This window comes from Ovis aries, chromosome 6 (assembly GCF_016772045.2).
Source record: "Ovis aries strain OAR_USU_Benz2616 breed Rambouillet chromosome 6, ARS-UI_Ramb_v3.0, whole genome shotgun sequence".
Lineage (NCBI taxonomy): Eukaryota > Metazoa > Chordata > Mammalia > Artiodactyla > Bovidae > Ovis > Ovis aries.
The window spans coordinates 91785884-91809197 of NC_056059.1; the positions used below are offsets into that span (position 1 = coordinate 91785884).

Consider the following 23314-nt stretch of genomic DNA (forward strand, 5'->3'; position numbering starts at 1 on the left):
GGTTGCCATACCCTTCTCCAGGGGATTCCCGACCCAGGGATCGGGCCCACGTCTTCGGCATTGCAGGCAGATTCTTTACCATTTGAGCTACCCAGGACGCCCTTGGAGAGTCAGTGGAACATTCACCAAGAACCAAATCACTTAAAGTTATGGGGTAATGGGGGAGGGGAGTGATGGAGCGCGGGGAGAAAAAGAGAGAAGTGCCTCTGAGAATTTAGGTTTGGGGTTGTTTTTTTTTTTTTTTTTTTGTAGAATTCTTGGTAGGTAGGGTGGGAGGAAAGTTCAAGAGGGAGGGAACATAGCGGTACTTATGATTGATTCATGTTGATCTATGGCAGAAACCACAACATTGTAAAGCAGTTATCCTCCAATTAAAAATAAATTTAAATTAGAAAAAGACAGTAGAGGGAGAAAAGAATTCTTGGTGGAGACTTTGTAGAATTATGTGATTCTTAAATCTATGTGCTTTTGTAACTTTAATACAAATAAAACCAACAAAAAAGCCATATGTCTATTAAAATTGTCTTTGGACCTAGCAATGCTACTTCCAGGAATTTATCTTGTAAATTATTTGGCAAAATTAATGGAATACAAGGTTATCTGTTACAACACTGTTTATAATAACAAATTATTGGAAACAGTGTTTTGCCCAAATAGTTGCATTCATACAAAGGAATACTATTCAGTGATGCAATAGAAACAGTAAAGCTCTGTGTACTGAAAAGAAAGATCTCAGAGATTGAATTACATAAACACAAGACCTTGAATATGGTATGCTACAATTTCAGTGGGGAAAAAAGAGAGCTAGACTATGTAATTACACATATTTGTATAAAATATACCTGGAAAGATACATTTTTAAAAATGAATAACTTTTCTGAGAAGATGAACTGGGTGGCAAGGAGATGGGGTGGAGGAAAACTTTGCAGTGATGAGATGGATGAAACTGGAGCCGATTATACAGAGTGAAGTAAGCCAGAAAGAAAAACACCAATACAGTATACTAACACATATATATGGAATTTAGGAAGATGGCAATGACGACCCTGTATGCAAGACAGGGAAAGAGACACAGATGTGTATAACGGACCTTTGGACTCAGAGGGAGAGGGAGAGGGTGGGATGATTTGGGAGAATGACATTCTAACATGTATACTATCATGTAAGAATTGAATCGCCAGTCTATGTCTGACGCAGGATGCAGCATGCTTGGGGCTGGTGCATGGGGATGACCCAGGGCAGGGTTCATGTTTGGGAACGCATGTAAGAATTAAAGATATTAAAATTTAAAAAATAAAAAACTAAAAAAAATAAAACCTATTACGTGTTTCGAAAATGTAAGCGAGTAATTAAGTAATTCTAAAAGTGGTCATTCCAAGAGTCTCAGTGAGAACACTGGTATATGGATGAAGACAACAGGAATGGAGACTGATGAGCAGGTGGGCTTAATGACTGGTGGGTGTGGAGAGGCAGGCAAGCAGGAGTCTAGCAGGAGTCCCTGGTTCCTGGCTTGTACAGCCAGCTACACTGTGATGACATTGGAACTTGGGAGGAAGATAAGGAAAAAAAAAAAAAATGAGCTCCTTGCTTTACTTACTGGATGTGAGCACAAGCTGGATACAGGGACTCCGTGCAACCCCATGGACTGTAGCACGCCAGGCTCCTCTGTCTATGGGATTCTCCAAGCAAGAATACTGGAGTGGGTTGCCAGGCTCTCCTCTAGGGCATCTTCCCGAGCCAGGGATGGAACCTGTATCTCTTGTCTCCTTTTTCTATAATTTTTTTTTCCATATTAAACCCATTACTTAACCCATGCTCTGCAGCTTTGTGGAATTCACCTGCCAGCTGGTTCATGATGCCTCGACAAAACCCATCTTAAACGTCAGTGGGGACCCCAAAGAAACCACCTAACACAACAGCCTCGTAACTGACCTCCCTGTATCCAGGTTGGCTCTTCCAGTTTATTCACCCTGCAGCTAGAGTGAGTTTTTCCTAAACAAACCTGTCACATATCCCATTCTTCTCCCTGTCCTGCACTGGCCAACAGCCCAGTTCACAACCCTTTAATGAGTTCCTCCTGTTGGCCTTAGAAATAGTGGTGCTAGTGGTAAAGAATCCGCCTGCCAACGCAAGTTGTGAGTGTGAGCCCTGAGTTGGAAAGATCCCTTGGAGGAGAAAACGGCAATCCACTCCAGTTTTCTTGCCTGAACAATCTCAAGGACAGAGCAGCCTGCTGGACTACAGTCAGTGGGGTCACAAAGAGTTGGACACCAACTGGGGCACACAATAATCCCACTCTCTCAGCCCCCAGTAACCACTCTTTCTACTCTGTCTCTATGAATCTATTTTAAGTACCTCTTGCAAGTAGAATCATACAATATGTAAGGAAATCTTAAACAGGGCACAATAAGGCTGCCTTTCTTTCCAGCCTAATCTCCCACTATTCTTCCGCTGAATTCTAGACAAATATTATCTCAGTCACATGTAACATGTTCCTTCTTGCTCCTGCACGTCCAGTTACCTTTGTCTGCAATGCTTCGCTTTGCCTGTTCTTCAGTCTCAGTCAAATGTTGCTTCCTTCCTTAGTCAAGCCTTCCCTCAGCTTCAAGTCAGGTTCCCAGAACATCTTGAAACTTCATTGAAAGTTTACATTTATGATCCCACAACTTCTCCTATGACTTAAGCCAGTTGAAATCAGCTTTGGGGGTCCCTAGGAAGCACATACACTGAGGTTTTCAAGTACCCTTAATAATATAAGGATGTTTGTAACACTGAGCTAAATATGATTGATCTGGATTGGCTCTGACTTCAGAAGTAAGTTGCACTATTATTGGCGTGGTAAAGGTTTTAAAGAGAATCTAAACTTTGGGCCTAATAACTTCAGTCCAACTGTCTGCAGATACAAAAGTCTAGTAGTTCTTCAGCAGCTCTCTGATCTTGCTGCACCCTCTGGGTGGATTTGTCTGCATTTCACTTTATGTTCACCTGGAAACAGACCTGAATAGGGGGGTTAAAACGGCAGATTATTTGGTTGGAGGCAGCTGTGCGGGGGTAAGGAGAGTCAGGCTGGGGATGAAGGAATTATAACAGGAGCAGTTTCTGGTCCGGGCAACCCTAGCTGAGCGACCGAGTAGAGTGAGCCTGAGAACTGGCCCTCTGAGACCTGGCGCCCTTAGCAGTTGACTCCTGCCCACTCTGGTTGAGCATCAGTTGTTGCTGTTTAGTCACTAAATCCTGTCCAGCTCTTTGCGATGCCAAGGACTATAGCTCATCGGGCTCCTCTGTCTATGGGATTCTCCAGGCAAGAATACTGGAGGGGGTTGCCATTTCCTTCTCCAGGGTATCTTCCCAATCCAGGGATCAAACCCTGGGATCAAGATCTCTTCCATCTCCTGCATTGGCAGGCGGATTCTTTACCACTGAGCCACCTGGGAAGCCCCAGAGCATGAGTAATTGGGAGTATTAACCCCCATGCTCCTGAGGGGCTTCCGGGGCTCTGGAGAAAGACTTGAGGCAAAAAAGCACAGCATTGGACCTACCTGAAGTGAGGCTTGTCAGGCTGCCTCTAACTGTCCACCACAGTTTGAGCTCAAATTGGAGGTGGCCTAAGAGGTATGACTCAAGCCTGATTCCATCCACAGGGCGAAGAGCACCTTTCAAATCAAACTCCATGGACCACTGAACACTTGATGACATAATATACAGTTTCCAGTGCAATTTCATAGAAAGTATTTTATTAGTGAAATAGTCCACTGCATTAAGGGTAGAAATACACATGTCAAGAATCACATGAAAGGAACCAGCAGTATAAACTACAGGAAGAACATTCTGGGCAGCATTCTCTTTAATAGTCACAAGTAATTAATCCCAGTGATAGTGTCCAGAGGGCCAAGGATGGAGGTCACCTTTTACAGAACTCTCATTTCAAGCAACTGAAAGAAAGAATTAGTCTCTCTTAAATAAAAACCCCAATAGAAGTTAGTTGTGTAGTACCTGCCCTGCTTGACCATTAGTGATCTTTCTAGAATAAAGTCTAGTGGGAGAAGCCTGGAGTGGAAAGTGGCAAAGCCCATTTCCTGTCCTGTGTTCAACTCCCAGTTTTCCTCGAGAGAAGGGAGGTAACCTCTCTCTGTTGGGTTTCTCTGTAAATTGAGCATCACAGTACAGGACATGGTATTCTTTGATTGTGACAATCACAAAGATTTTGGGAGCCTGTCTAGGATAACAGCTCCACAAAAATGATCATGAGAAACTGTTTGTTATTTTCAACCGAAAACCAAATAGGTACATTCGTTCTTAACCAATCTGTAATCTTGACTGCAGCATATGGGTTTGCCACAGATTTTTTAGGAGGAAAATATCAAATGTGATTTTTTTAAGCCAAGTAACTATTAAGAATCATATGAAAATAATATGTTTTGGGGTCCCTGGCTGTGTGGGACTCAATCAAAACGTGTACATCTTTACCTGTTATCATAGTATTTAAAAATTTCATCTCAGATGATTATATCTTGATAATAGAATGAATCAATGGGTATGCACTGACTTACAGTTTTATTTGTGTGAATAAGTGGGTGCATAACAATAAGATGGACCAATTATCTAGTTAAATGTTGATGAATTAAAACATCTAGATATTTGGCATTACTAAAGACAAATTAACTTCAATTTAGCATCTCACATTTTGGTGATTTGGGGTATCTATAGGTTCTATCTTAATTTATAGAGAAACTGAGAGTTTAATGAATTGCTCCTTCAAAAAAGGGAAACATTACATATTGCTTTAGTGTAGAGAGTAGGAAAATTGGGGCAAGAAAATGATTTATTGGCTCCATACAGGGATCAGAAGCTATATTTGTGAAATCTGTGGCTTTTCCCCCTCATTTGCTTACACTGAAATCTCGTTTTAAACAAAAAAAAATCCTGCAGAATGATTCAATTGTTGAGAAGTTCTCTGTGCGGTCTGCCAGATTAACTGTACAAGTTTCTCAATCCAAAATGAATAGTGAGCATTAAGAATCAGAGAAACTGCCCTTAAATATGCTTGAATTCTGTGACAATGGATGGTTCTCAATCCTGACTCAGGTAACATTGAGAGTCAAGAGGTCTTCTGCAGACAGGTGGCTCTGCTTTTGACACCAAGCGACCTTTCTTAAAAGTACTTCCTGTGCAATATTTTAAAACACCATCACTCTGTCAGCAAAACAATTGTCACAGGAAGCACAGGGCACATTTTTCTCTACTCACTGAGTGATAGTGAGCCACAAAACATCAGAAGGAACTGAGTCTGAGGTGAGAACAACTCAGAAACAATTTCAGAGTTACCAAGAAGACTGCCCCAGAAGAAATGTGTATTTAGTGCAGTAAGACTTCCTGAAATTTAAGTGTAAGTTAGGTTGTGGATAGATGGATTTCCTATATTGATAAATAATTTTACAAATAATCACTCAATAGTATTGTAGTTAATACAGTCATATTTGGCAAGGGTGGTTTGGGGGCAAAAAACATCAGTTACTGATTACATTTTCCCAGAAACACCTTTCCACATCAAGATCATTCTGACTAAAAAAAAAAAACAAACAAACAAACTACCCACAAAAGTCATAACTAGCACTCTATTCTATATGAAATATCTGTACTTGTCCTCACCAACATTATTTATGCATTCTTTCAATTCACAAAAGTACAAGTCAAAAATCCTCAGGTACTTGTCACTATCAACTCATGGGGACCACCCCAACAACCCCTTCCCCACTTAATCCCATCCTGGGTGAAAGCTGGTCAGAAGACTGAATTATTATCCTGGAGGAATTATGAACTGAAGATTTGCAAGAAAGGCAATATGTACTTTTTCAAAAGAGGAAATTAAATGCATTTGAATACTACTGAATGATGTTTACCATTTTACCCTGCATTCCGAACTCTTATTTACTTCTGTTTGGTGGATGAAATGAATGGAGGAATACAACATAAAGTAATATGTATGTATTCTGAGCACAAAGTCTGGTGAATGAAGAGAATTGAATAAGGTTAGACCCAGTAGCCTTAACAAGTGATGCAAAGACATTATAACCACGACAGTGGTCACAAAATTCTGGAGCTACCAGCACCCAACAATAACAAAAAATTACAAGCGTTTATTAAATACTTGCTAGACACATGAAAAAGAAAACAATCTGTCAGGGACCGCAGGATCCTAACGGCCAACCAGGTCAGCCTGTTCCTGAACCTCTGCCGGAAGGTGCTCATCACACGCCGGAGCACCGTGATGAGCGCGTCCTCCTCCTGTCTCACCAGGCGGCAAGCCCGTGAGGACACAGGCGGTTGCCCCATGTCATCACGGCCCAGGTCACAACAGTGCGCATGCTTCCTTCCCCAAGCACGGCTCGTGGTTTGATTAGGTTCGTATGAGGGGCGCTCTTTCGTCTGCAGTTCCCTGAGACCAGAAGAGAGAGGACAGTAGGGTTAGGCGGTCACATCACCGGCTTCTTCCCAGATACAAAAGGTGTGGGGAGGGGATGGAGGAAGGTGGAAAGAGGAGAAACCGCCAGGAAGGATGTCATCCGCTCACCTTCTCTTCTCTTGGCCTGCTTCCTCCCGTTCCTTCTTTAACTTTCAGCTCTAATCCTCTCCAGGAGGCCTGCTCTAACATCCTCACCCTGACACTGGGGCAGTACCCTTCCCTGTGTCGACGTGAAACATAATCCTCATCACACATTATTTAATTTGCCTCCTTCAAGGGGAAACCCATCAGAGAACAATGTCTTGGAGGCGGTGGGTGCAGTCACTGTTTGCTTGTGAATATGTGAAGATGGTTGACTGTAGCAGCACTCATGACACTTACGTGGGCTTTCATCTGTGTCTGTGGCAGTAAGATCCATTTTAGAGTGACTTTAAGATCCATAGATAGAGATGGAAAGATTGCTGCCTCACCCCTAATTCATGCTAATGTGATGGGCGTGGGTCGAGAGGCATACTGGGAGCATGCAGGGAAATCTGAACTAACATGATTTAGATGGTTTCAGCCTATTTCATTTCCTACTTCATATTTGCCTCAGACACTTAATGGAGGTGGTGGAGAGAGAAGGGGAAAAAGCCTTTGCTGCCAACTGGAAAGCTGGTGGGAATTTAAGAAAGGCTCATCGAAGGTGTTTAGACCCCTGGGTTGGCCTGTTGGTCATTTAGGGAAGCCAACCTGACCATTTATCCCATCCATTTGGGGATGTTCCCATCTCTCCAGAAAAGGAACCACTCCCCTGTGTCCACCATTTATTGTGCAGTAACGACTCAGTGGTAGGTATCTCCTGATACACCAGGGATTCTTTCCAAGCAGATCCCTGGCTGCCTTGCTCTGTAATCATGGAGCTGTTTTGTCCTATAACTAATATTTATTGAGCTCTTACTAAATGTTTACACTGGGCCAAGTGCTTTAGGTTTAAAGTATCATCAAGTCCTCATAAAATATTCCTAAGTGAGGCTCAGTTATCCCATTTTACAGATGGAGAAACTAAGGTATGATTTCTAGGGTCATACAGCTATTAAGAGTCAAAACTGGAATTTGAACCTGGACATTCTGACACCAAAGTCTGGGTGCTCAGCTGTTATATATTCTTCTTTCCAAAGATGTAATCCTTACTCCCAGGGGTTCTAGTCCCAACAAGAGAGTCTGAAACACTGAAGAGTATTATTCTATCACCTCTCCATCTTTGACACACTTCCCTTGCTTCTCCTTTGGCTCAGCTCAGCCTAAGTAACACAACCATGAAATCACTGTGCCCAGCATCAAACCTCAGAGTCCACCCTAATGAGCCCACTGACACCCCTTCAGTGAAGCACAGCTGAACATAATCCTGTAAGGCAGACATTCCTCCAGCCACTGCTCACCTCATCTGTGGATCCCTGTCCTCTGCACGCAAGCCAGGTGAAGATCAGACCAAAGAACACACCCAGCGCCATGATAATGTAGGGTATGTTGGTGACAATCAGAGTAGTGTTAATCACAGACTTCAGTCGACTTGCAGTCTCTTTATCAATGAGAACACTCTGCGGAGAGGAGCAAGAAAATAGTATTCCCTTGATTACTAATGAATATCCAGGGGGTAAAGCTTTTTGCGCTATCTTTCTTCCAAATCATTAAACACAATTTGGGTATGTCCTCCTGTCAGCAAACCAGAGATACTGAAAATCCATTTATAAGTTAGAATAGCCAGAGGGGGCACGTAGTCATTAATGTCTCCTCTTTTCTCCTGAGCATGTTTTACTCTAAATTGGAGGGGGAAAGGAGGGAGAAAATATTCAGATAATACCAGGAAGTATTTCCTCCTCCTGAAAAAGGAGGGGGAAATATTGGGACGATACCAGCTTTTCTTTTGTATCAGACTCCAGCTCATCCTTCAAAGTCCAGCTCAGCATAACTTCCTTCCAGAAGTCTTCTCTGGCCACATCAGGCCTCGTTCAAGGCCCCTTTTCTAAGCTGCCATCTCACATTCTAAAGTCCTCCATCACTGTCTTCACATTCTGCATTGTAACTGCCTATTTACCTATTTGTCTCCTCTTGACTGTGGAGTATTCCTGAAGTCAAGACTCTTATTTCAGTCAACCAAAAGCTGGATATAGCACCCCATACACAGTCGGTGCTCAATTAATGTCAGTTGATTAGATGAATAAATGAATGAAATACTCCCAACAAATGGCATGTAGAAAGTATAATTTCTCTCTTAGTTAGCTATACTAATCGGGACCAGAGATCTCAACAGAGAGTGTTCAGAGAAGTCTAGGCTAACCAGAATTGCACAGGGTATTGATATATAAGGAATATTCTAGAATAACACTTTCTGGATGAAAGGCAAAGGTATTATCACCTTAAATTGTCATGGCTGAGGTATCTGAAGAGCTTAGTTCAGTTCAGTTGCTTAGTTGTGTCCGACTCTTTGTGACCCCATGAATCGCAGCACGCCAGGCCTCCCTGTCCATCACCAACTCCTGGAGTTCACTCAAACTCATGGCCATCGAGTCGGTGATGCCATCCAGCCATCTCATCCTTGGTCGTCCCCTTTTCCTCCTGCCCCAAATCCCTCCCAGCATCAGAGTCTTTTCCAATGAGTCAACTCTTCACATGAGGTGGCCAAAGTACTGGAGTTTCAGCTTTAGCATCATTCCTTCCAAAGAACACCCAGGGCTGATCTCCTTTAGAATGGACTGGTTGGATCTCCTTGCAGTCCAAGGGACTCTCAAGAGTCTTCTCCAACACCACAGTTCAAAAGCATCAATTCTTCGGTGCTCAGCCTTCTTCACAGTCCAACTCTTGCATTCGTACATGACCACTGGAACAACCATAGCCTTGACTAGATGGACCTTTGTTGGCAAAGTAATGGCTCTGCTTTTCAATATGCTTCCTAGGTTGGTCATAACTTTTCTTCCAAGGAGTAAGCGTCTTTTAATTTCATGGCTGCAGTCACCATCTGCAGTGACTTTGGAGCCGCAAAAAATAATGTCTAACACTGTTTCCACTGTTTCCCCATCTATTTCCCATGAAGTGATGGAACCAGATGCCATGATCTTCGTTTTCTGAATGTTGAGCTTTAAGCCAACTTTTTCTCTCTCCTCTTTCACTTTCAGCAAGAGGCTTTTTAGTTCCTCTTCACTTTCTGCCATAAGGGTGGTGTCATCTGCACATCTGAGGTTATTGATATTTCTCCTGGCAATCTTGATTCCAGCTTGTGCTTCTTCCAGCCCAGCGTTTCTCATGATGTACTCTGAAGAGCTTAATGCTATAACAATTAATAGCAACAACTGGGAGTTTAGGCTTAATTTAGGCTCAATTTGCAGGTGAAGGCCCATCAGAGTCTCCTCTGGAAAAAAGGGGTGAGAGAGCACAGTCTCCAAGGTCGCTTCCAGGTCTAACGTTTCACTTTCCTAGAGAAAAGTCAAGTTCTTTCTGGGTGGGAGCAAAAGCACGAGGTTTCACTCCATCATTCCCCGGACACAATCCAGTCTTTAGCAAAAAGTCAAAGCAAAGGTTCAGGTGGAGGGGACTTCAGATATGCTGCAACTTGGCAGAACAGGGCCCTGCCATACTCTCACAAAGCCCTACTTCCAAGGCACTCCCCACAAACAATAACAGTAATGACCCAGGAGAAACAGCAAATAGGTCCTGCAAATAGTAAATATTGCCTGAATTTTTCCTATGAAACAATAAAAGCCTTGTCTTAGAATTGTAATCACAAACCCTTCAAAAGTTTATCAGTGTGGCTACTAATACAATGCTAAGTGGAAAAAAAAAAAAAGATATCAAGCTCAATCTACTGCATGGGTCTCAAGTTTGTAATATCAAAACCAGAAAAATACTGAGGCAATGTAAGCAGATGTCACCTGCATTTTTCTCTGAGGGATGGGCTTATTAAGCAGTTCACTTTTTAAATGTTATTTTTAATTTCCCAAGAGTTCCAGAAAGAGCATGTGTTATTTTTACAAAATGCAAAACATCAAATTATTTTTACAAAGCTGTTTTGGAGAACGGTTTTTATAACACATTGTTGAGGAAAATAAAGCAAGTTAAAAACAGTTTACCAGTCTGGCTCAGGTTTTGTGAGAAATCATTTTTAATTTGTCTTTTCTTGCTAAGCTCTGTTACTAAATCTTCTGCAAAGAAAAAATATTTTTATGGAAGATAGAAAAATCACAAAACTTTAAAAAATGTTACTGTTAACACTGGAAGCCAGTCCAGTCAAGAATTTGATCCTGCAGCTTTTCTCTCAAAACTGGGTGAAAGAGAGAAGGGAAATTGAGGAGAAATCCCTATAGTAAGTGTGATATGTGATTCAGAGAAAAATTTATCACAGGTGTTTTACATAGTGGGTAAGTGTTTTCTGAGCCTTCAGAAATATGCTTTATTTACAAAACTTCAATTTATACCTAACAATTAGGGATAGTATTTCTCTGGGTACATTGTCAAAGAAATTTCTTCAGAGAAACTCCTTTTGTTTGAACTAAGACAGGATCTGTTTCCTATAATTCATGATGTATGCTTGTTTATCACAAAGTAGAAGAGACGTCTATGCTGTGATGAAGGATAAGGCAACCACATATCACTGCAATCAATGGGCAAGTATCCCATTTTATTTAATCATTTCTCAACCAGCTCATGCTCTTTTTCACTCTTTTTCTCAAGTAATAAATGGTAAACTGATCACCTTTACATTTTGGTTCTTACACAACCAGCTTCCAGAAAGGAGCTTCACCCACATAATGTTCTTGACAAGGGAAATTTCTGTCATTTTCAAATCTCACAGACAGATTCATGTAAACATATAAACAGAAAATTTCTGAGGACAAACAGGTTTTAAAAAAAAATCACCTTTGCCCTTTCTCACATCTAAAATTACACATAGCAAATAAATAAATAAATAAATAAAATTACACATAGCTACAATCACAGACACCATAATGGAAGATCCCCAAGCTTCCATAGGTGAAATATACCCATGGCTCCCTCCTAGGACTTACCTCATTGATGTACATCACTGGGAAAACCAGGGTTTGAATGTTTCCTGTTTCACTATAAAAACAACAGAAAAGATTATTTTATAGACATCCTCATTATGATGGCACACTGGCCCGATGAGGAAGTGTATATGAAAATTCCAGCATGAAAATTGAATTACCCAGAATTTATGCAGCCTTCTTACCTTTGCAAACACATAACAATCAGCCATTAGATCACAAACAGTCTAGCAATTTGAAGTGTTGCACATTTATGGAAAGTGTCTTTACCAAAGCACAAGATGCTGAAAGCAAATTCATCAAAATGAAAACTATACTCCCAAGAGTTATGGGAGGGAAGGCTCCAGCCACCTCATGGGAAAAGACTCATTGACTCATTGGAAAAGACTCTGATGCTGGGAGGGATTGGGGGCAGGAGGAAAAGGGGACGACAGAGGATGAGATGGCTGGATGGCATCACCGACTCGATGGACGTGAGTTTGAGTGAACTCTGGGAGTTGGTGATGGACAGGGAGGCCTGGCATGCTGCAATTCATGGAGTCGCAAAGAGTCAGACATGACTGAGACTGAACTGAACTGACTAAATATTGTCTATCCAAGAGCCTGGAGCAATCAGCTAGTGAGCACGTACTAAGCACCAGCTCTGCCCCGGGCGTCTTGGGAACACATCTTAATTCTCACATGCAGAGGTATTACTGCCCCAGGTTTAAGACAAGGAAATGATGGCTCAGAGTAAGCTGCCCAGAACTACCACGAAGAAGGGCTAGAGCCAGGACTGTAGTTCCATTTTGATTCTAAGGCTCTAGATCGTAACTACTAAATTATATTCCCTCAGAAATACACACACAAAATACATTCTTACAAACCACACTTGCTTCCTAAAAAGATGCAAAACACCTGGGCTTAAATCTGGCAAATTCGATGGGGGAAACTAACCAAGTCTGATTGACAGGCAGACAGAAAAAAATGATAAATATGATATTACGGATACATACTACAGTTTTGGATCCAGTTTCTTCATTTGCCATTAAATCATAATTAGCATTTTCTCAGTGTCCACTGAAAAGTCTCAGCAGGAGACTGTACTCAGGAATCCTAACTAAGTAGTGGTTTTTAGATGGTGTGTGGGGACACTGAACTCCATAGAGTTTTAAATCACCCACAGGAAAGCTCATGGCTGGCCCTGGGTGGGAGCAGTGGAAAGAAAGGAAGAGAGGAAGGGAACCAGAGCCATGGTGTGGGAAATGTTTGCTGTGTGCTATGCTTAGTCAGTCATGTCTGCCTCTTTGTGACCCCATGGACCATAGCCCTCCAGGCACCTCTGTCCATAGGGATTCTCTAGGTGAGAATACTGGAGTGGGTTGCCATGCCCTCCTCCAGGGGATCTTCCCACGCCTAGGATGGAACCCCAGGTCTCCTGCACTGCAGGTGGATGCCTTACCATATCTATATGATATCTATATAATAGCTAGATATACCATATCTAGGGCTTGCCTGGAGGCTCAGAGGTTAAAGCGTCTGCCTCCAATGTGGGAGACCCAGGTTCGATCCCTGGGTCGCGAAGATCCCCTGGAGAAGGAAATGGTAACCCACTCCAGTATTCTTGCCTGGAGAATCCCATCTAGCCTTCCCTGAGCCACCAGGGAAGCCTGTGAATACTGGAGTGGGTAGCCTATCCCTTCTCCAGAGGATCTTCCTGACCCAGGAATCAAATCAGGATCTCCTGTGTTGCAGGTAGATTTTTTTACCAGCTGAGCTACCAGGGAAGCCCATGGGAAATGCTACTGGATGGGTAAGAACAGCCTCTGTAACTTTACTAGCTGTGTGAGTTCTAGTTCTAGCAGGTTATTAAACCTCTCTGTGCCTCAGTTTTCTTATCTGTAAAATGGAGATGAAGTGAACTGAAGTTAGTCACTCAGTTGTGCCTGACTCTTTGCGACCCCATGGCCAGGCTCCTCTGTCCATGGGATTATCCAGGCAAGAATACTGGAGTGGGTAGACATTCCTTTCTCCAGGGGATCTTCATTCTTTACTGTCTGAGCTACCAGGGAAGCCCCACAGGGTTATTGTAAGGAATAGATAAGTATGTAAAGAACTTAGAACAATGGCTGATTCATGGAAAGAATTCTATACATGTTTGCTTAAATAAAATAAGTAAATTCTAAGTCCAAGGCAGCCCATGAAAATGCTGACTGTGCCTCATCCCTGAAGGACAAGGGTGAACAAACTTAGAAGTGCGCTGTACCCCATCCCGACAGCAACCCCACCAGAAAGTCAATGTAGCAAAACCACCCTCTGCCTCTGCAGAAAGAAGCAAAACTTACATGAAGTCATCTAATTTTCTGACATAAACGTTGATTTGGAACCTCTTGGCTGCTCTTAGGATAACTCCAGTCAACTGCAAATCAGAAAAACAGAAAGAAAACATTCAGTTCAGTTCAGTTGCTCAGTCGTGTCAAACTCTTTGCGACCCCATGAATTGCAGCATGCCAGACCTCCCTGTCCATCACCAACTCCCGGAGTTCACTCAGACTCACGTCCATCGAGTCAGTGATGCCATCCAGCCATCTCATCCTCTGTCGTCCCCTTCTCCTCCTGCCCCAAATCCCTCCTAGCATCAGAGTCTTTTCCAATGAGTCAACTCTTCTCATGAGGTGGCCAAAGTACTGGAGTTTCAGCTTTAGCATCAGTCCTTCCAAAGAAATTCCAGGGCTGATCTCCATTAGGACTTCTTAAAACCACACACAGAATCTTGTCCAATAGAGCACCGTTTCTGTGTGGTTCTGATAAACAGGGAAGACACTGCCATGCTTGCTAGGCAGAGTGGAGCAAGGGACAACTGTTCCCCAAGACAGAATGAGGACTAGGGGTTGGGTTAGGAGCCTGGGAGACCAATGTTTCTCACACTTACTACGCATGTGAATTCTTGGGGACCTTGTTAAAATGCAGATTCTGATTTGGTAGGTCTAGGTTGGGGCTTGAGATTGGGCAGGATGCTGTCACTTTGGGGTTTTATTTAAATAATTTTATTTTTATTTACTTATTTCTGATTGTGCTGGGTCTTCGTTGCTGCATAGACTTTCTCAAGTTGCAGCAAATGGAGCTACTCTCTAGTTGCAGTGCATGAGCTTCTCATCGTAGTGGCTTCTCTTGTTGTGGAGCGTGGGCTCTAGAGTGCATAGGGTTCAGTGGCTGCAACTCTCAGGCTGTAGAGAGCAGGCTCAATAGTTGCGGCACATGGGCCTAGTTGCTCCACAGCATGTGGGATCTTCCTGACCCAGGCATGGAACCCGCGTCTCCTATATTAGCAGGCAGCTTCTTTACCACGGAGCCACGTGGGAAGCCCAGGATGCTGTCACTTTGAATAGCAAAGCACTAGAGGACCTGGGCCAGAGAAGGCAATGGCACCCCACTCCAGTACTCTTGCCTGGAAAATCCCATGGACGGAGGAGCCTGGTAGGCTGCAGTCCATGAGGTCGCTAAGAGTCGGACACGACTGAGCGACTTCACTTTCACTTTTCACTTTCATGCATTGGAGAAGGAAATGGCAACCCACTCCAGTGTTCTTGCCTGGAGAATCCCAGGGACGGGGGAGCCTGGTGGGCTGCTGTCTATGGGGTCGCACAGAGTCGGACACGACTGAAGCGACTTAGCAGCAGCAGAGGACCTGGGCAGGAAGGAGATTTAACAGATACCCTGTTTAACAGTCACCCATAGATGGTGACTGCAGCCCTGAAATTAAAACACGCTTGCTCCTTGGAAGAAAAGTTATGACCAACCTAGACAGTGTATTAAAAAGCAGAGATATTACTTTGCCAACAAAAGTCCATACAGTCAAAGCTATGGTTTTTCCAGTAGTCATGTATGGATGTGAGAGTTGGACTATAAAGAAAGCTGAGCGCAAAAGAATTGGTGCTTTTGAACTGTGGTGTTGGAGAAGACTCTTGAGAGTCCCTTGGACTGCAAGGAGATCCAACCAGTCAATCCTAAAGGAAATCAGTGCTGAATATTCACTGGAAGGACTGATGCTGAAGCTGAAGCTCTAATACTTTGGCCACCTGATGTGAAGAACTGACTCCTTGGAAAAGACCTTGATGCTGGGAAAGATTGAAGGCAGGAGGAGAAGGAGACAACAGAGGATGAGATGGTTGGATGGCATCACTGACTCGATGGACATGAGTTTGAGCAAGCTCTGGGAGCTGGTGATGGACAGGGAGGCCTGGTGTGCTACAGTCCATGGCATCATAAAGAGTTGGATATGACTGAGCGACTGGACTGAACTGGACTGTTGGGCCTGGGTATGCAGGCAGAGGATCAGACCAGTATGAGGAGGATATGGGCACAGCCAGAGAATGGTGCCCATGCACAGCCAGGCCCACCCCACCGAGCCCAGAGGGCAGATGCAGCACCATCCCCCATGGCCACTCCACCTTTGCACCAAGGGTGTGGGGCTGTGCCTTGCCCTGGTGACAAGCACCTGCAAACAGTTTGGTTGCTGAAAAGGAATTGACTGATGGCTAAGACAGAAAAGGGAGAAAACCACACCAGATCTTATTCATAAGATGTGCTGAGTGTGCTCAGTAGCTCAGTGGTGACTCTCTGTGACCCCATGGACTGCAGCCTGCCAGTCTCCCCTGTCTATGGGGATTGTCCAGGCAAGAATACTGGAGTGGGTTGCCATTTCCTCTTCCAGGGGATCTTCCCAACCCAGGGATCTAACCCTCATCTCCTTCACTGGCAGGTGGATTCTTTACCACTGAGCCACCTGGGAAGCCCTCCTAAGAAGATAAGGGCACCAATTTCTCAAATGTAAATGCAGTGAGTAGTTATGAGTGAAATGCCCATAAATTGCTGTGCTCAAAGAATGGGTTTGCTCTTGTATGACTGTTCCATGCGTGTGTTCAGAATCCCAAGAAAGACGATATCGCATTCAGTCCCTACAGTGAGGGGCTCTCATGCTATGAAATGATACTCACATTCTTTTAACATGGTTTTTAGTTTTTCTCCTCTGTGAACATGGGATTACAGTGCATGTATATCTGATGCCCTTTAAATTAATGTTATCATAAACTAACTCTCAAAAACACCTGTATAAAGTGTTTTGCCAAAAGTGACTAAAGCTTATATATAAATATATTTAAATTTCAACTAAAACATTCCTGGCAGCAAGTAAGCAGAGGAATATCTTCACCCTGCTGATCTGTGGCCCAGTGGGAGAAATGCATATATATGTTCAGGCCACTCTTTCGGCAACAAAAGAAGATCCAGGTTACCGTGTCTGATTCCAGTGGTTTCCAATGATGGAACTTTCATTGTTGCTTTTGTGTTAGAGGGGATTTGCTGATATTTCTGCATATTAGCTTCATAGAACTTAGCCTTCTAATGGCCGGGTTATGAGACTATGCACCACATTGCACTGAGCCGAGTTCCCTCCACTTGATATATAAATGAATGGAAGACAATATATTTCTCAAGAGTGCTCAGGGCTAAACTGGTGAACACCATATAGACAGAATAAAATGTCTGCTTTTTAACCAGGAAGACGTGTGTACTCACAGGATTGATGTCCACAAACGTCTCATGATATTCCTTATTTGGATGCATGCCTTCAATGGCAGAGACAAACTTTTCGTCTGCCTGGTAGAAGTGTGGGAAAGACATAATAATAGGTGCACCTGCAGTGTGAGGAAAACAGAAATGAACGGTGTGGTTCTTTCAAGTCTAAGTTGAATATACAGTTCCTGACCACAAATCTGGTTCCTCAGTGAGGGGTGGAAAGCTGGATACAGAAAACTTGAGTGGAGGAGAGGGTCAGGCTAAAAGTCCTAGCTTGGGATTTATACTTCAATTTCTGACATGTCATTTACCCCTATTTTATACCAAGAATCTGCCTTCCAATGCAGGAGACTCAGGTTTGACCCCTGGGCCAGGAAGATCTCCTAGAGAAGGGAATGGCAATCCACTCTAGTATTCTTGCCTGGAAAATTCCATGGACAGAGGAGCCTGACAGGCTTAGTCCACAGGGTGGCAAAGAGTCGGACACGACTGAGTGACTAACACTACTACTACTAGCTGAATTATTCATTTTTCAACTAATATGTGCTGTACTTTTAAAATGCAAGTGTTTTATACACATTATTTTAGTTGACATGCCCAGAAACCCTATGAAGTTAGAACTATTACCTTCCATTTGCATTTGAGGAAGGGGAGGTTGACAGAAGTTACACAATTTCCTGAGGACATTCAGCAATCAGGTGATGGAGACAGAATTCTGACCGAATAAGGGTCGGCTCATCTTCAACCATTTGTTTCACCTGCAATTCTCCAACCGTAAGTGGATTTTCCCCACTGCCCTCCTCACCTGCTTGCTTTTCTGTTTTTGTTTTACCCAAGATAGGCTTTGTTCTCCTGCGTGTGTTGATACAGAATTTTTTTTGGTGGGGGGTGGGGAGGCTGTATCTCATGGGATCTTAGTTCCCCAACCAGGGGTTGAACCTGTACCCTCAGCAGTGAAAGCATAGAGTCCTAACCCACTCTACCACCAGAGAATTCCCTATGCAGATTTTTTTTAAGACTTTGCCTGGTCCTGCCATCGGCCCAGCCTCTGACTAGATCAAGGTCTGCCCCCAGGAAGACACTGGTTTTCTTTTCTTTCTTTTTTAAAAAATATTTTCTATTCCTTTTAAGAAATAAGTAAAGAAGCAAATTATTAAAGGAAACCTATTCTAGGTTTTGCTCTTGAAAAGAAGAGTGGGACCCAGTCACTCCTGCCAGGAAAATATATTTGGGGAAAAATTAGCCTGTGTGTTAGCTGCTCAGTTGTGTCTGACTCTTTGCAACCCCACTAATTGTAGCCCACCAGGCTCCTCTGTCCATGGGATTTCACAAGCAAGAATACTGGAGTGGGTTGCCATTCCCTTTTCCAGGGGATCTTCCCGACCTAGGGATCAAACCTGAGTCTCTTGCATTGCAGGCAGATTCTTTACCATCTGAACTACCTAACGGCAAGTAATTGAAGTCCGAGTCCATGGCTCAGCCATCTCACTTGTCACACATAGAGTTCTGTTCTCTATTGCTACACAGTTTCACAAAGACACGATTTCCTTCCTTCTTTAAAGGACGCTGACCTTTAAAATGTAGTTTTAAAGATGCATTGAAGACAATAAGGGCCAGACACTGTCCTGAGTGTTATGCATACATTTATCTCTCACCTTCACACAGCCTTCCAAGGACGTTATAATCATTCCCATTTTACAGATGAGAAAACTGCTGTCCGGAACCCTCCTTTAGCAACACGGCCAATTTGCTAACAAACAGAATAGGCTTCAAACCCAGATTCCTCTGACTCCAAAACCCTCACTCATCCCACTAGCCAACATGTTCCCCTGAGGAATTCAAAACGCTGGAGGACAGTCCTGGAGGCGACCATTTTAGTCCACATCTGGGAACACAGAAGAGGCAAGAGGAAAAGGACTAGAGCAGGAAGTCTGTTGGAAAATAGAATCCTTCTGGGGGGTTCTGACATCAGCTTCTTGAGGAAGCAGAAGGTTACTGATGTGTGCCTTGAACCACAGAACCATGGGCTGATCAGGCACGTGCTGCTTCAGGACTACCCCGCAGTGAGTTTGCAGGAGAGGTCTAATCTCCAGGTTGGGGTGTGTGCTCCCCAGAACAGTCATTCCTAATCGTGCAGGCATCATCTTCATGAGAATCATATGCAGCCCATTAAAAAATACCGATTCTGGGGCCCTAGTATGTGGGCTCTGGGACAGATGCTTTTAATGATTCTCCGGATCATTTTGATATATGGCCAGTCTTGTGAGCCATGATCTCAACAGACAAGGAAAGAGAGGATTAGCCCAAAGGGAACTTCCAAACCACATGGACAAGGGGTGAAAGTCACCACATTACTCAGAAAAAAAAAAAAAAATTTTTTTTAATCAAGAGAAAGGGGTTACCAAGTTTCTCAACAGAAACTTAAAGAATTGAAGCCCAAGAAACATCACAGTACAAATATGAAAAGACCCTAAATTCTAGCAAGAATTTGCTCAGATAAAGACTTTATTAAAAAAAAAAAATCCTATTCCTTCTCTGAGCCTTGGTTTCCACAGTTATTAAAAGAGGCCACTGGCTGTCTATCTAACAAGGCTATTTTTGCAGCATATGATTGTGAAAACTATCCTTGTGGTACAGAAAATGCTTTTGTCAGCTGCACCGCTGGTCATTTCACCTCATTCACAAAAAGGAGCAGGTTAGCTCAGACATTTTTATGAAACATTGGGAACTTTGTGGTCAGGGTTTAAAACTAACTCTGCTTCAAATTAACTCTTAGTTACAAGAGTAATGAGAATCATTACCAAGGTATGAACTTTCCTATTACCTGAGTCTTTACTTTCTGTTTCAGCCTTGTTTTGAACATGAAATTAGTTAATACTTTACATGTATTAACTATATGTAAATATGTGAAGCACTTACAACAGTGACTGATACTAGTAAGCTGCTAGTAATATGAACTATTATTTCTATTAAAACTGTAACTGGAAAAGATACATGCACCCCAATATTCATAGCAGCACTATTCACAATAACCAGGACATGGAAGCAACTTAAATGGCCACCAACAGATGAACAGATAAAGAAGTTGTAGTATATATTTACAGTAGAATATCCTCAGCCATTTAAAAAAGAAAAATGAAATAATACCATCTACAGTAACATGGATGGGCCTAGAGAGTGTCATACTGAGTTAAGTAAATCAGAGTAAAACAACCATCACATGATATCGCTTATATATGGAGTCTTAAAAAATGGCACAAATTAACTTATTCACAAAACAGGAATAGCGTAACATGAAGAAAATGATCTTATGGTTACCAAAGGGGAAAAGGGTAGAAGGAGGGATAAATTAGGAGGCTGGGATTAACATATACACATTACTATATATAAAATAGACAACTAATAAGGACCTACTGCATAGCACAGGGAACTCTACTCAATATTCTGGAAAAATGTACACGGGAAAAGAATCTAAGAAACAGTGCATATATGTATAACTGATTCACTTTGCTATACAGCAGAATCTAACACAACACTGTAAATCAACTCCAACAAAAAAACTAAAAAAAAAAAAAAAACAAAAATGTGCTAGATTGAAGAGCCGAAGGGAAAAAAAAGGACGCCTAAGCTACAGCCCTGCCCCCTGTGGAGCTGCGCGGCACCCGCGCCATGCGCATGTGCAGGAGACCCGGGGTGGGGCGGGGTCCAGCTCCCCAGGCCAGCGCCTTGTACCAAGGCCACCCCCAGAGCACAGGCGGCCACGAGCCACTCCTAGCCCAGGGCCAGCTTGAAAACAAAGCCAAAACCACTCCTGAACTACTGCCCAGAAAAAACACAACATGGCATCCTAGCAATAAAAGCATTTCAGGAAAGCCAATGCTTTTCATGTCACAAAACTTTTTTTAAAATTGTAGTTAATTAACAATGTTGTGCTCATTTCTGGTGTACAGTGAAGTGGTTCAGTTATACATATGTATTCAAGATATTGAATATAGTTCCCTGGAGCTTGTTCTTTATTTTATATATAGTAATTTGTATCTGCTGGTCTTAAATTCCTAATTTATACCTTCTGCTTCCTCTTGGTAACCATAAGTCTGTTTTCTACATCTGTGAGTCTGTCTCTAACAAAACATTATTCCTAAGAGCTTGGAATTGCTCTTTCTATTGGGCTGACAACCTTCTTTGTTGAGGAACATCAATCGTACATCCAGACCCCCACACCGCCACCTGCATCCCCTCTCTGAATTCTTACCATTCTTGCAGACGCTGACATTCAAAACTCCTGAGCCCAGGCAGTTTCCTTTAGGTATACAGAAGCCAGCGTTGTCTGAGGTATTGGCTAATATTTCTGCAGGCACCTTATACCTCAAGGCAGGCAGTCCCTGGACACTCTCAAAGTCACTGAAAGTTATATACACTGACCTGTTAGGAAGTAAGGATAAAAAGTCAGCTTGGGTCCCCATCAGCATGGTCTGCCTGAATCAGTAAGTCAGCCAACTGTTCTCAGGTATAATATGGCTAAACGCTTACAGGATACACGGGAAATGAAGAGGCCAAAGAAAGACTGAGAGGAGCTCAAGCCACTTAGTGTATAATAAAGTCGGAGATGGATTGCAGTGAACGATGTTTAAGAGGCAGCAACTGTGCTAACATCAGACTGAGAAAAAGACATAATGTGTGGTAGAAAACCAAGACAATGAGTTAGAATGGATGCTTATGCTAAAAGAAAGAAGCGTCGTCCAGACCAGCACGGGCACATGCCAGTATGGCTGAAGCAGAAGCAAAGGAAAGAAAGCCAGGGAGAAGCCGAGACAAAGCGGAAGCAGAGGAGGTGACAAACAGCATGGCCCCGCAGATTCCCAAAGGCCTGGACAAGTGCCCCATTAGACAGATACTTGATTAGATGTACTCTGATACCCATTTCCCCCAAGTAAAAATCGTTTCCATATTTTGCCATGGTTATTTATTTCAACAGAGTAGAACATCAATTCTGCCCTCAGAGATTAGAGTTTCTATCAGTGGTTCCTTCTAACACAAACCACCCAGCTATTTGCGTAGCACCTGAGTGACAGCTGGGCTTGCCTTGTGACTCAGCTCGTAAACAATCCACCTGCAAGGCAGGAGACCTGGGTTCGATCCCTGGGTCGGGAAGATCCCCTGGAGAAGGGAAAGGCTACCCACTCCAGTATTCTGGCCTGGAGAATTCCATGGACTGTACAGTCCCTGGGACTTTCACTTTCACTCTGAGTGACAGCCAAGGCACTTTCACAGGCCTTGTCTTAGAGCCTTCATCCCTGCATCTGAGGGTGTCTGAAGGCTGAGGGGGGCCTCACGTTTCATCTCTGAACCACAGGTGGGACACATCTCTCGCTGGGTTGTGACTAATGTAGGAGTTGCCTTCCACTGTACATCTCACCCCTGCAGCATTTCTTAATGAAAATTTTAAGCAAATAGAAAAATAGAGAAAAATACTATAATAAATACATTTTATAACAAAAACCACTCAGATAAATAAAATGTATATTTACAGCTACAACTGAAGTTCTCTATGTAATACTCCTGATTCTGATCTTTCTCTGCATCCCCAGAGGTAACCACTATCCTGAATTTGGGGTTTATCATTCCTATGCAGACCACTATGCTTTAAAAAAAAAAATAATTAATTTGGCTGTGCCGGATCAAAGTTGGCATGCAGGATCATTGCATTTTTAGTTGTGACATGCACACTTGGTTGTGGCATGTGGGATCTGGTTCCCTGAACAGGGATCGAACCAGAGACCCCTGCATTGGAAGCACAGCATCTTAGCCACTGACCACAGGGAAGTTCCCAGGCCTTTATACTTTTACCTACATACATACTCATAAACAACATGTGGCACTGTTTGTTATTTCTAAATGTTATTTTAATAGTATACCATATTGTTTTTCTGTAATTTGCTTCTTCCTTCAACATTATATTTTTAAGATTTCTTGCATTAAAGTACATGGCTCTGGTTGCTATATTTTACTTTTTATATGATATTCTATCATACAAAGATCCCATTTATTTATTTATGTTCTCCTTTGCATAGGCACTCAGATTACTTTGGATGGAAGAAATTTTTACATATTGAGATATGGGGAAGTGATTTCGGCTTATACATGAATTAACTTAATCTTTATGCTAACGAGAACAGCCTGTCTTACGGCCTGTCAAACATGCATGGTACATCTGCTTTAACCATTAATGAAGAGAATGTATTTAGAAACCAAAATG

At 42.8% G+C, this 23314-nt stretch overlaps 1 protein-coding gene across 2 annotated transcripts in view; it reads right to left on the reverse strand.

Moving 5' to 3' along the window:
* Positions 1-3717: 3717 nt before the first annotated feature.
* SCARB2 (scavenger receptor class B member 2) overlaps positions 3718-23314 on the reverse strand; it is a 78886-nt gene continuing 59289 nt past the window's right edge. Inside the window, exons 7-12 of one of the 2 annotated variants that reach the window (XM_015096290.3) lie at positions 21311-21480; positions 17059-17177; positions 13827-13900; positions 11506-11557; positions 7885-8043; positions 3718-6436 (exon numbers count right to left, since the gene is read on the reverse strand). In XM_015096290.3, coding sequence (XP_014951776.2) covers positions 6398-6436; positions 7885-8043; positions 11506-11557; positions 13827-13900; positions 17059-17177; positions 21311-21480 — 613 coding nt within the window. In that variant the 3' untranslated portion in view covers positions 3718-6397. Of the gene's footprint in view, positions 8044-11505; positions 11558-13826; positions 13901-17058; positions 17178-21310; positions 21481-23314 lie in introns of both variants that reach the window. The other variant, XM_060417251.1, reaches the window with a different exon arrangement.